General features: G+C 43.4%; 1 protein-coding gene across 2 annotated transcripts in view; it reads right to left on the reverse strand.

The window, feature by feature from the left end:
* Window positions 1-12,685, reverse strand: part of CFAP61 (cilia and flagella associated protein 61) — a 298,775-nt gene that overhangs the window by 95,742 nt on the left and 190,348 nt on the right. For both annotated transcript variants that reach the window (XM_064375353.1, XM_064375325.1), the window contains exon 19: window positions 7,121-7,289. In XM_064375353.1, the coding sequence (XP_064231423.1) occupies window positions 7,121-7,289 (169 nt within the window). The remainder of the gene's footprint in view (window positions 1-7,120; window positions 7,290-12,685) is intronic.

Here is a 12,685-nt window from a genome sequence, read left to right on the forward strand (position 1 = left end):
AAAAGATGGAAGGGCCTGGGTTTCTGATGACATCAGAGAGGCACTTACCCGGCCTGGGTTGCTTTTCTCCAGATATTTTTAATGAGAGAAAGAAATAAACTTTTTCTTTTTGAACTGCTTATTTGACTCTAGCTATAAAAACTAAGCTCTAGAATCTCTGTGGTAATGACTTTTAAAAGCCATCAAGCAGAAGCCCTGTACCATATCAACGAGAGATAAAGGGAAGAAACAAGAAAGGGAAAGTAGAGGGAAAGAGAACCAAACAGAGACAGTGGTTGGTCCAGGGCCAGACCACCTGAGTTTGGACCCTAGACTATCACCTCCCTGTTAAGTGCCTTGGGCAAACTACCTAAGCTTCACGGTACCTCGGTTCTCTCACCTACAACATGGGGACGCAAATGGCAGTGACATCAGAGTTAACGGTAAGAGTTCCATCCACTACCACGTGTCTGTCTCGCGACTTCTATATTCTCATCATGGTTTTTACCTTTGGTCAGGATTAATGCTTTTCTTTCTCCAATTCACTTTCTTGAGTGTGAATACTGTTGCTTTTTCTAACAGCTGTGTGAAATTTGCCTGATAGTCTTTTGCTGCTGCACTTTGAATCATCTTCTTATTTTTAAACATTTGCTGCCCTTTGATCTGGTGTTTCTCCTATATTTTGAATTAAGTGTAAAGCAGAGTCTAGGTTCTTGTGAGACAGTGGTTTGAAGCCCTACCCCTAATCCACCCCTGACTGTTCACCACTATCACTGTATTTTTTTCCTTATGTCATTCTGATTAACACCTTCACTTTTAACCATTGTGGCTGTTTTCCTTTGTTTTCTCTGCTTGTATCTTCTGCAGCGTTGGCAAGGTGAATTTCTTCATGATATTTCAAAGGATTATTTAATCTCATTTCTTCTGAATACAAGGGTCAACACTGAAATAGCACTCTTGGGTTTCTCCACTTAAGACAATGCATATTCCTCCCTTGCCACCTCCCTGCCAATTTTCAACAACTTCTTGGTCTTTATTAGATTAATTTAGCTTAAAAGTCACTTTCTATTTTTGCATTTATTCTCAGATTTACAAAAATTATTTAGATTACATTTTTAAATTGTTTGTGGTGCTTGCCATCTGTCCTTTTATACTATTATGAAGTTCTAAATTTTCCTTTGTTTTTTGAGATGGAGTCTCACTCTGTCACCCAGGCTGGAGTGCAATGGCACAATCTCAGCTCACTGCAACCCCACCTCCTGGGTTCAAGCAATTCTCTTGCCTCAGCCTGCTGAATAGCTGGGATTACAGGACCCTGCCATGATGGCTGGCTCATTTTCATATTTTTAGTAGAGATGGGGTTTCACCATGTTGGCCAGGCTAGTCTCAAACTCCTGACCTCAAACAATCCACCGACCTTGGCCTCCCAAAGTGCTGGGATTACAGATGTGAGCCACCACACCTGGCCAAAGTTCTAAATTTTATTTTCTATCTCAATTATTTTGAGTGCACATTAGGCAAAGAACATGGAAGATATATACATGGCCCTGTATATAAAAGAATGGCTATCTGCTATTTTCAAATATGACAGATTTAGGTGGTCATATAATTACTGAATCACCACATTTTCACTGAAATTCTGCGGGGTTAGTTTCATTTTCTTTTGCTATTTAACACTGGAGGAACAATTTTGATATCTGTTTTATTTTTTTTCTTTTTTAGGGGGAAATGTTGTAATATTTTTCTTTTGAAGTTTGTTCTTTTTTTTTTTCCTGCCATTATATGGAAAACTATTTATCATCCTCAATGCAGTTTAATCACCCAGCCCCTGAAATGGCAGCTGAAGCATTGGAAGAGCAGAGACTAAGCTAAGAAGGCCACAGGGACAGACAAAAAGGGAGATTCGTAAATAAGAAAGAATTGAAATTCTGTCAGAACATAACTGAGAAAGTTTTTCTTTGATTTTGTCTAGAATGTGGTCAGCTGGACCATATGTTTTTCAGGTAAAAAATGTTTTCTTCTAGAATATCTTTAATTATTGTCTCTATTCCTTTGAGTCTCTTCTTCAGGAAAACCAGTTATTTCTATGCTGCCTCTGTGCCTATCAGACTCTGTCTTCTCCTGAACCAGGAATCCACCTTTGTCTTCTGCCTCTGCCCTCCAGGGGTGCTTTGTCTTCAGCATCACTCACTGTTTAGCAGCAGTTCTGTCTCTAATGGGGATTTCATTTTAATTATTTCTTATTCACGCATCACCCTTTTCATCTGTGGCCTTCTCAGCTTTGCCTCTGCTCTTTCTATGGCTTCAGCTCCCATTTCAGAGGTCAGATGATCAAATTGTATTGAGGATGGTAATAGTTGCCTGCAGTGTGTGTGTGTGTGTGTGTGTGTGTGTGTGTGTGTGTGTGTGTATGTAGCCTGCATTTTTTTTAACATTTTCAAAAGTATGTTCTTCCTCTGATTTTTCCAAATACTGTATTGTTCTCTTTCTCTTATTGTGTTACCTTTTTGTTCTAGATGTCCTTTGCTGTTCAACAAACTCACACCAAAACTTAGTAGCTTAAACACCAACCACTTTCTTAACTTTCCATGATTTTGTTGGTCAGAAATTTGGGTAGCGTTTGGATGGGCAATTTTTTAAATTCTGTGTGCTGTGGACAGAAGTCACTTGGCAACCTTCAGTTGGAAGATAGACTGATCTGGAGAATCTGAGATTGTTTCACTCACATGTCCGGTGCCCTGCAAGGTTGGCTGAGAGCCTGGGATCAGCAGGGACTGTGAGGCAGAGAGCTCACCTATGGCATCTCCAGCATGACAACCCCAGGCCATCAGAACTTCTCACGTGGCACCCCGGGACTCCAGGAGAAACAGCTGCTACAATCCAGGAGGCAGTGCATGGCCTCTGTGACTTGGCCTCAGAAGTCACATCATGTCACGTCCTTTGCACTTTGTTGACCAAGGCCACCAGAAGGCTGCCCAGATTCAAGGAGAGGAGACATAGACTCTACCTCTTGGATGAAAGAGGCATCAAAGAATTTGCAGCCATTTTTCAAACAGCCACTTTTCGTTGACTGCATGCTTTTATTTTCCTCTGTAATCACTCTCAGAGTGAGAGCTCTTTATAGTAGCTGCTGTCAAATGACATGGGGGAGCGTCTTTCTCAGGTCTCTTACAGGGAGGTACAGTACTGGTGTAGATGGCTCTTTCCTCGCCCCAGTGCATGGCAGGCTCTCACCTGTGCTGTGCCATTGTGGATGCCACACTATGGCTGACCCAGTCTAAGACATGATTAACCCCTTTGGAGACGATGTCACATCACTGACCCACATCAAGTCTCTGTGTACTGCAGTCCCAGCTCTTTTTTTCGCTTGCTTGGAAGTATCTGCCCGCTTGTCAGCTGCTAGTGACCCCCCATCCATGAACAGTCCATGCCACAGTTTTTTCATGCTCAACACCAAACTGATTTGACTTTGAGCTGATAAATTTTTGTTCTTCCTCTTTATTAGGCTCCTAAAATCCAGGCATGGGACGGGCGTCTCTCTGCTGCTCCATAACTGTCCATGAGTCACAGAGAGTGGCTCTGGGATCTCAGAGGCGTTTTCAAAACCAGGGTGTGTTTACTAACAAAAATGATCAACATTGACTGGAGGGGTGGGGAAGGGGTTAGGGAGTCCGGAAAGTGAGCCAGCTAAATCTTCATCTTCGAAAATGGCAAGGTTGTAGATAATGTCAGAGGTTGACAGAGCAAGGAAAACCATTCTATAAACATTTTACTGTGTTTGGACTTGTGTGGGTGGTCAATGGAAAACTAAGAACAGAAATGCTTCAAACTGGTTGCCTCTGGAAAGACGGCTGGGAGGGGGAGTGGGCTGGGAGAGAGACCAGCTCTCCTCACGCTCAGCCCTGAAGTGCAATATAATATTTTACCTTGTGCATGGATTTTCTAATTAAAAATAGTGAGGTGCATTGGATATTAAAAACATTACAAAACAGTTTAGAGTGAGGCGTGGCATTTAAAAGGTCTGATTAGAGGTTGAAGTTTGTAATTACATTTTATAACGGTTTTTTTTTTTTACTTTGGTTTTAAGCTCTGTTTTCATTATTTTGTTTTGTAGAAAAATCACACAATTGGGACAAAATCAAGAGACAGTTGAAGAGAATGGTGGGGGCGAGGGAGAAAAGCCCCGCTGAATTCAGCTGCCCTTTCTGTATCACTCTATGTACTTGGATTTTATGTCCTTCTGGAAAAATTAAATTGGAACTCCCTTTATCACTTCTTCATTTCATTTTTTTTCTGTTGTAAAAAGGGCAAGAGCTTAATGTGCCACAGACTAAAGCTGCAGGGGCAGCTGGGCACACATGGGCAGATGCCCGAGGCTCTGGGCAGCTGGCTGGGTCTTCCACTCAGTTTCCAAAGTACGCAGTCGTGGCAGCAGCTGGAACCTGGCAGGCAGGTGACAGGGAGACAAGCTAAGGGGGTGCATGTGTTTTTCTGTCTGGTTTAATGTTTTAAAAAGTAATAGGAATACTTAAATATCAAAACCAAGTATCTCTGCAGTAAATGTTTATCCTTTAACCATAAACATATCCTTTTCTACCCTTTGAGAATGGAGAGAGAGGAGAGGAGAGGGGATGAGACGAGGGGAGGAGAGGGGAGGAGACGAGGGGAGGAGAGGAGAGGGAAGGGAGAAGAGAGGAGGAGAGGGGAGGAGAGGAGAGGGAAGGGAGGAGAGAGGAGGAGAGGGGAGGAGAGGAGAGGAGAGGGAAGGGAGGAGAGAGGCAGAGGGGAGAGGAGAGGAGAGGAGAGGGAAGGGAGGAGAGAGGAGGAGAGAGGAGGTGAGGGGAGAGAGGAAAGGGGAGGGGAGGGGAGAGGAAAAGAGGGGAAGGATGGGGAGGGGGGTTGGGAGGGGAATGGAGGAGAGAGATTCTTCAGGGGTTGATCTAAGCTACTCAGAGGTTTTTATTCACCAGCGGCATCAGCCTCACCTGGGAGCATGTTAGAAATGTGGCGTCTACCTCTTCCCTAAGTGGCCTGGCTTATTCTGTGAAAATGGGTCACTATTCACTAGACCCAGAAAATGCCACAAAATCATGCAAATCAAGAGGTTCAAATCTTCATGCTCACTGAAGAACACCTGTGAAACTGCCCAGGCCATCAAGATTATGCACCCAGTATCTGAAAGATGTCACGTTTACAGAGACGATGTGCACCATTCTGACATTTCCAGGGTGGAGTTGACAGGTGCGTCCAGGCCAAACAGTGGGACTGGACACAGGGTCAGTGGCCCAAAAAGAGTGCTGAACACTTGCTCCACATGCTTAAACATGCAGAGAGCTATGCTGAACATAAGGGTTTACACGTAGATTCTCTGGTCATTGAGCATAGCCAGGTGAACAAAGCACCCGAAACGTGCGGCCAGACTCACAGAGCTCAGGGTCAGCTTAGCCCACGTGTGAGCGCTGCCTGCTACAATGAGATGAACCGTATTGAAAAGGAACAAATCATTCCTAAACCAGAAGAGGCTGCACAGAAGAAGATAGCTTCTTTGTAAGAAACGGAAGAAACAGAAACATACGGCACAGGAATAAATTCGACACACAACAAATGCAATTAAAAGTACAAGAAAGGAAAGAAGGAAGGGAGAGAGGGAGTGAGTGAGTGAGGGAGGGAGGCAGGAAGGAAGGAAGGGAGGGGGAGGGAGGGAGGGAAATAAAAGGAAGGAAGGAAGAAAAAAAGAAAAGTAAAGAAAGGAAAAGAAAATATAGTGTCTCAGGCTCCCCATCCCAAGACCTCCTGCTCCTAATCTGCATTTTAACAAGATGCACAGGGTATTTGTGTGCACAGCACAGTTTGAGAAGTGCTATTCTAAGGTGTAGATGAGGAATTCTTAGTCAAGAGAGTGCAAGCTTGTGGTTCTCAGCTTTAGCTTAGAAGCATGTGGGACACTTAAAAAATACTGACGACTGGGGTTCCCCTAGAATAGGATGAACCCAGAGAACCCAATCTCTGGGGGCGGAGCCTAGGCATGGATGTGTTTTCAAAGCACCTCAGGTCATTTCAACGTGCAGCCAAAGCAGAAAAATAGAGGATAAGTGATTCTAAGAGCTGTGGAGCGCACTCTGTGACAACACCCTGTCTCCTTCATGGGCTGCCTCCTCCGTGCTTGGCAATGTCAGGGAAACTGTCCTACACAGGCCCACGGCAAATCCACAACTGTTCACAAGATGGTCTAATATAGGGTGTCCAATCTTTTGGCTTCCCTGGGCCACACTGGAAGAAGCAGAATTGTCTTGAACCACACATAAAATATACAAACACTAAAGACAGCTGATGGGCTGAAGAAAAAAATGCAAAAAAAAAAATCATGATGTTTCAAGAAAGTTTACAAATTTGTGTTGAGCCACATTCAAAGCCACCTTGGGCCTATGGGCCATGGGCTTGACAAACTTGTCTAGGACCTCATCCTTGAGTTACAGAATAAGCCTCCTTTCACTGGAGAAACACCTTACTGCTGTACGCTACATGAAACACTCATGCATATTACAAAGTGGAATATTAAAATCTGCTGCCCTAAGACATTGAACAGCTTCAACATACCCAGCAATGCTTTATTCAAATGTGGCTGGAGAGTCTGACCAAAAGGAGAGCATGGACACTGGGAAACCAATCAATCAGATTTCCTATTTTCATAACTGAGAGACAAAATAAAATAAGGGTTGACAGCAGGTGCACATGTTTGAAATACTTTTGCGAGAGCCCATTGCCACAGTCAAATGTTAGCCTCTTGGAGGCATAAATTAATTTACCGCAAATGCATGCCTGCTTGTGTCTGGATTCTGCGAGGGCGAGCAGTAAGTGTTAAACTTTTGGACAACAGCTTAAAGAATGACATTTCTCCAACTTACTGTGATTTTCATCCTTGAGCAGAATGTTTTTCTTGGAATGGGTTTCTGGGAGGGTTTGTGGACACAATTCTGGTTATGTGTGCGGGCCCTGAAGGGCGCTTTTATGAATTTAGAGCAGCAGCTGTCTAGGCAGAGGGATGCTCTTTACCCAGACAGCGTGTGCCCCAGTAAACATATGCATGGCTCTCATGGAGCTCTCCAGACACGTGCCTTGTGCCCCCTGTGCCAGGCCTTACCTGGTACTGCTGCCCGGTGCAGAGGATGAGGTGGTCATAGAGCACGATCTCATCCGTGGAAAGCACAACGTGCTTGGTTGCTCGGTCTATGCCGGTCATTCTGCCCACCACGACATTAACCCAGGAGCACAGTGACATCAGTGCATAATCTTTATCATTATAACAGTGGCTGCAAAGAGAGACGCTCCATAAGTGACATTTGAGCAGCTGACAGCGGGCATTAATTAGACATCTGGTGAGCTGGTTCAAGTCCCCTAGTGGGCTGAGTCTGCTCTTGCTGTGAGTTTACCAGGACTGATACTGGGAGATTTTTCGTTATGAAACACTTAGTCACAAATTGACATCTTCCCATTAAAGCTAAATTGTTCCACCTGGCTTAGGTCAGCCCACAACTGGGAGTGTGTGTGTGTGTGTGTGTGTGTGTGTGTGTGTGTGTGTGAGAGAGAGAGAGAAATCACTATTATATCTTTCTTCTGCTTCTATTTCATGGTGGTTATAAATTCACTTTAGCTGTTAAATTGTCGTATGACCATAGCCTCAAAGGGAATGAGAAGGAAGAAAGTAACATTGTTGAGGATTCCCAAAGCCAGGGGTCAGAATCCTTGAATACCGAAAACCCTTCCTAGTCGCTAATACTTTTCAATAAAGACTCATTCTGAGAATTAGCGTATGGCTTCCTGCCAAAACAACAAAACGCAATTTACTTAAAGAAGATGGCAATTAGGGAGCTCCGTTCGCAGCAAGTCTCCCTGGAGACTTTGGGGTTCACTGTGCAGAGCAGAGGTGAATTTCCAGGAACAGAGACTTCCACTGCCAGCAGGTCCAGGGCCGGTATTCGTGCTGAGGCTTCAGAGTGCTGCGGCTGCATGTACCTACTTTTTCTGGGATATGTTGGAGTTTGCGTGCTCTCATGTAATGTGGTAAGAGTGGGTTTCTTGTGGCTTTGGGTTTATTTAAAGAGTTTTGTGAGGGTTGTTTCCGGAATTCTCTGAAAGGATCGACCTTATGTAAACTAGCTTTTAGTGATTCTGTTCTGAATACCGAGAGTCTAAGGTAATAGGACAATAAGTGCTTCTTTTAAATTTAGACTGCACGATTCTTTTCTTCCTTTTTCTCTTAACATAAAAACATTAAAATTTTTATTCATTCATCTCTCCATTTATTTATTTTTAGAGACAGGATATCGCTATGTTGACCAGGCTGGTCTCGAACTCCTGGGCTCAAGCGATCCTCCTGCCTCAGCCTCCCGAGTAGCTTGGACTAGAGACGCGTGCCACTTTTATGCCTGGCAGCATGGTCCTCTTCAAAAAGAACCGTGCCATGGTCTGTGTCCCTGCTCTTTTGCCAACAAGCCTGGACTCGGCATCCCCCCGCTATCCTTCAGTTTCCTCACCTCTCAACACAGGATAATGAGCCCTACCTACGTTCCTCCACTGCTGACCGCTGTAAGAAGTGACTGTGAGAACATGAGACAGGCTGCTTTGTTAAGCAGGATGCATATGTGAAGAGTATTATTCTAAATAATATTAATGAGACAGAATCCGGTTTACCCTCCTGGTGGCAAACAAGATTCTGAAGTGGTAATGAGAGAACATTTCTTCTCTTTGATCTGCACAAAAGCCTGGTCTTACCACACAAAGAGAATTCTAGTCATGGGGGCATATTAGACCCCGTTACAGGACCTGTGAAAGGGCTCTATGAAACAACTTAAAAACAAGAAAATTTCTTCTTAAGAAGAAAAGAAAATCGGGGACTGGCCTATCACAGGAAAATAATGGATACTGAGATGAAACTTTCTTGTGAAAAACCATTTTGCTAGCTTTATAGGAACACAGGAAATGTCATGGCTTCCCACATTCGTGAGAGACCCACAAAAGCTTGTTCTGATCTGCTTCAGATCCCTACTGTAAGCCAACCATGATGAGGAAAAATTAAATACAGTTAGTGCACAGGGATTTGTTTTATGAGGCTGTGCCCAAAGATAAAGGCTCTCAGAGGAAATTTGTGGAAGGTGAAGACAATGATATTTTTAATGACAGTTGGACAGTAGCATTGATCACGTCAGAATGCATATTTCAGAGTTAAAATGTGAAGCTCTGTCCAGTTGGAATGGCAGTGCAGACCACTGATTTTTAGGAAACTTTATTAAGTCACAAAAGGCAGTGTTGAAGAATGTGGGGTGATTGCTGTTACAATATGCTCCTACACTGAATGATTTTATTTACTTATTTGAGACAAAATCTCGCTCTGTCACCCAGCCTAGAGCACAGTGGTGCAATCATGGCTCACTGTAGCCTCAACCTCCAGGGCCCATGCTATCCTCCCACCTCAGGCTCCCGAGCAGCTGGGACCATAGGTGTAAGCTACCATATCTGGCTAATTTTAAAATTTTTTATAGAAATGGGACTCTCCCTACATTGCCCAGGCTGGTCTTCAACTCCTGGGCACAAGTGATCTTCTTGCCTTGGCCTCCCAAGGTGCTGGGATTACAGGTGTGGGATATCAAATCTGGCCACTCAGTTTAAAATATCATTGTGCAAGTGACTTCTACCCATTCTAGATATTACTAACTATTCTGGACCTTCCTTAATTTCCTCACCAGGTGAGTGAAACTATATATTGAAGACTGTGATATTTTTCCAAAATTATTTTTTAAGTAGAATAAATAAGCTTTAATATTCTAACATAGCAGGGCCTGACTCATGGCTTGGTGATAAGAGAAATGCCTCCACGAGGCTTCGCCAGAAAAGAGAGAAGGAACCAAAGAAGGCACATCAGTGAAACTCCGTGTTTCTCCAGTGAGCTTGACCGTGACTCAAAACTAATGTGAAAGACTGTCTTCACAGGAAGTTCTGAAGACAGATGATAAGAAGGAGAAAAAAAAGAAAAAGTGCAGGATGGGAAATTTCTGGAAAAGGTCATAGATGAATAGTTTGCTCTAGGTTATAGAGCCCCAAGCTTGGGTCAGAAGCCTTAGCCCAAAGCTCCAGGTGTGCAATTAGAAGCAAGCTCTGGGGGCCACAGATGAGTCAGTGGAGACCTCCACCTCATGAAGTCATGACTCTTCCGAGCTGGAAGGAACCCTAGAAGTTCAAATAAAGGATTAATTGTGACACTCCTAGAAGACGGACTATCACAATTAACTTTCAATTAATCAGTGCTGATTTTCCAATTAGTGGGTTTCTCCTGCTTCCTGTTCCTCCTCCTCTCCCACCGCCTTCCTTTCGGCTGCATCCCAGACATGCCATTAGCACCTCCACTAGAGGCTGGTCAGGGCAGGGGAAAGAAGACAGAAACGGTTCAAAAAATCCTAACAATAATAAATTAAAGCACTGGTTAACGACAAGTTCAAAATTAGTATTTGGAATCAGGGATTTAAATTACTAAATTTATGAATGTCATTTGCACCTGTTATTTTGAAACTCCATGATCAGAGATAATTTCCTTTATTGGGGTTATGAGGACTATTTGAAAGGCATAGCCTATCTATGGTTCAATCTTATTGAAATATGTGGTTTCTAAGAAACAAGATGACATGCAGTTACCCATGCAAAGGGGTCTGACTGTGTTATTTAGTCCCTAATACTTGCTTGAGAGGACTTTTGCAGGTATTTCTGGAGGTAACTTTCATCTGTTCCACATTATTTACTGGGTATCTGTTGTGTGCCAAGGACTGTCCCAGATATTGAGTATACAGCAATGACTCAATGAATAAAAAGGCAAAAATTTCTCCCCTTGTAGAGTTTATATTATAGTTGAAGGACTCTTAATATAAATATAAAGAATAAACGTAATTTCAAAAGGCAAATAATACAATATTTAAGAGGATTTAAGTAGCATGAAAAGAACAGAGCCAAGTATGAGGGACTGGAGTGTGTCAGGGTATTAGCTGCAAATGAAAGGGGTGTTGAGTAGACCTCACAGAAAACGTGAAATTTAAGAGAGAAAAGCAGAGACCTCAAGGTGGGGACGTCCCTGTTGTATCTGGGGAACATCAAGGAGACCAGTATGGCTCAAATGGGGAGAAAAAGGGCAAAAGTCATAAAAGGTAAGGCTGGAGAAATAAGTAGACAGAGACAGAGTTTAGGCTGGAGCATCACAGCATTTTCTACAATGATGAAAATGTTCTTATCTGTTTTATCCAATATGGTAGCCACTGGCTACATGTGGCTAATGTGACTGAGGAGCTGATGTTTTCATCTCATTTAATTTTAATAATTTAAATTTAAATAGCCACACATGTGACTAGTGGCCACCACATTGGACAGTGCAGTTCTGGGCTATGAGGGGGTGAGATGACCTGAGCCACCTTTCTGCAACCTTGCTCTGGCGTCTGTGCTGAGAATGTGGAGGCAGGGACAGCAGCAGGGACACCAGTGGCCTCCACCCACTCAGTCTGCCAGGCTGCATCACACCTGCAGAAAGCCCCCTCAGTAGCTGTTCTCTCCTCAAATACACCCAGCATGGGATTGAGGGAAACTTACACTATGCTGATGGAATTAAGCTCCTCTTAAGACATTTGTCAATAAAACCAACATTTCCTGGGAATCACGTAATTTAGAAAGAAGGAAATGGAGGGAATGTGTTCTTGGCCAGAAGTTGGTGTTATGTTAATGTTAACAAAAAATCCAGCAAGCTTGGCTTCTCATGTATTGCTCATCATCAAAAAAAAAAAAAAAAAGCAAAGCTCAGAGAAATGAAATTCCTTGCCCAGGCCCTTAGTGGCACAGGCAGGATCTGAATTCACACCCTCCTGGTTCAAACCCATGCCCTTTTTTGTAGTATAATGACATCCTTCAAAAAGAAAGTTTATAGTCTGATAAAGTTATTAAGTGGAAATGAACCTTGTTCTGCTGGCAAAGAAGTTCTGTTTTTCTCTCACTCTTTGAGGGCAAAACCAGTCTTTTTCACAGTGGCAAGAGGGTCCCTTCATCATGGAATCTAAAATGAATCCCCTGGGAGGGAACAATTTCCTTCCTCCTTATTGGAAAAATTGGGAGCTTGTTTCTAGAGGCAGGGAAACTAATATTTCTTGTGCCCATGTTTTGCTACAGGAAATTAAAATGAATAAAAGCTGTGTGATAAAGACATGGCATTTTCCAGAACAGATGTTGTCAAATAGTGATTCTATTGGGATGAAGACAATAAAGCTCACCCAGACTGGCGTGGAAGTTCTTTGCCTGATCAGCTGCTGAGTACAAATGGCCAGGGTGGCTGTGGGATGCACATCCCAGTGAGGTGCCCCATCAGATGCAAATGTAGTCAACAAGCTCCATTGCCCTGTAGTGTCACTCAGAAACCAAAGGCAGGACTGGCTGGGTCTGCAGGCTCCACCCCAATTGTTTGTAACAGGGCAGATGTCTTCCTAGAGATACAAACTGGTGGTCCCAGTCCACCACTCTTGGACACTGGTTTGTGAACACACTGATACTTGTATCTCCTAAGTGTTGTCTGAACTCCAGGAGAAAAGCCCTACCACTTTTCCTTTTCCAATCTGGAATCTACTATTTAGCATGAAATAGACTGTACACAGATTAGGACATTTAGGCCTCAGAATGAAAAAAC

The sequence above is a fragment of the Aotus nancymaae genome, unplaced genomic scaffold (assembly GCF_030222135.1).
Source record: "Aotus nancymaae isolate 86718 unplaced genomic scaffold, 86718_ANA_hifiasm-v0.15.2.pri h1tg000001l, whole genome shotgun sequence".
NCBI lineage: Eukaryota > Metazoa > Chordata > Mammalia > Primates > Aotidae > Aotus > Aotus nancymaae.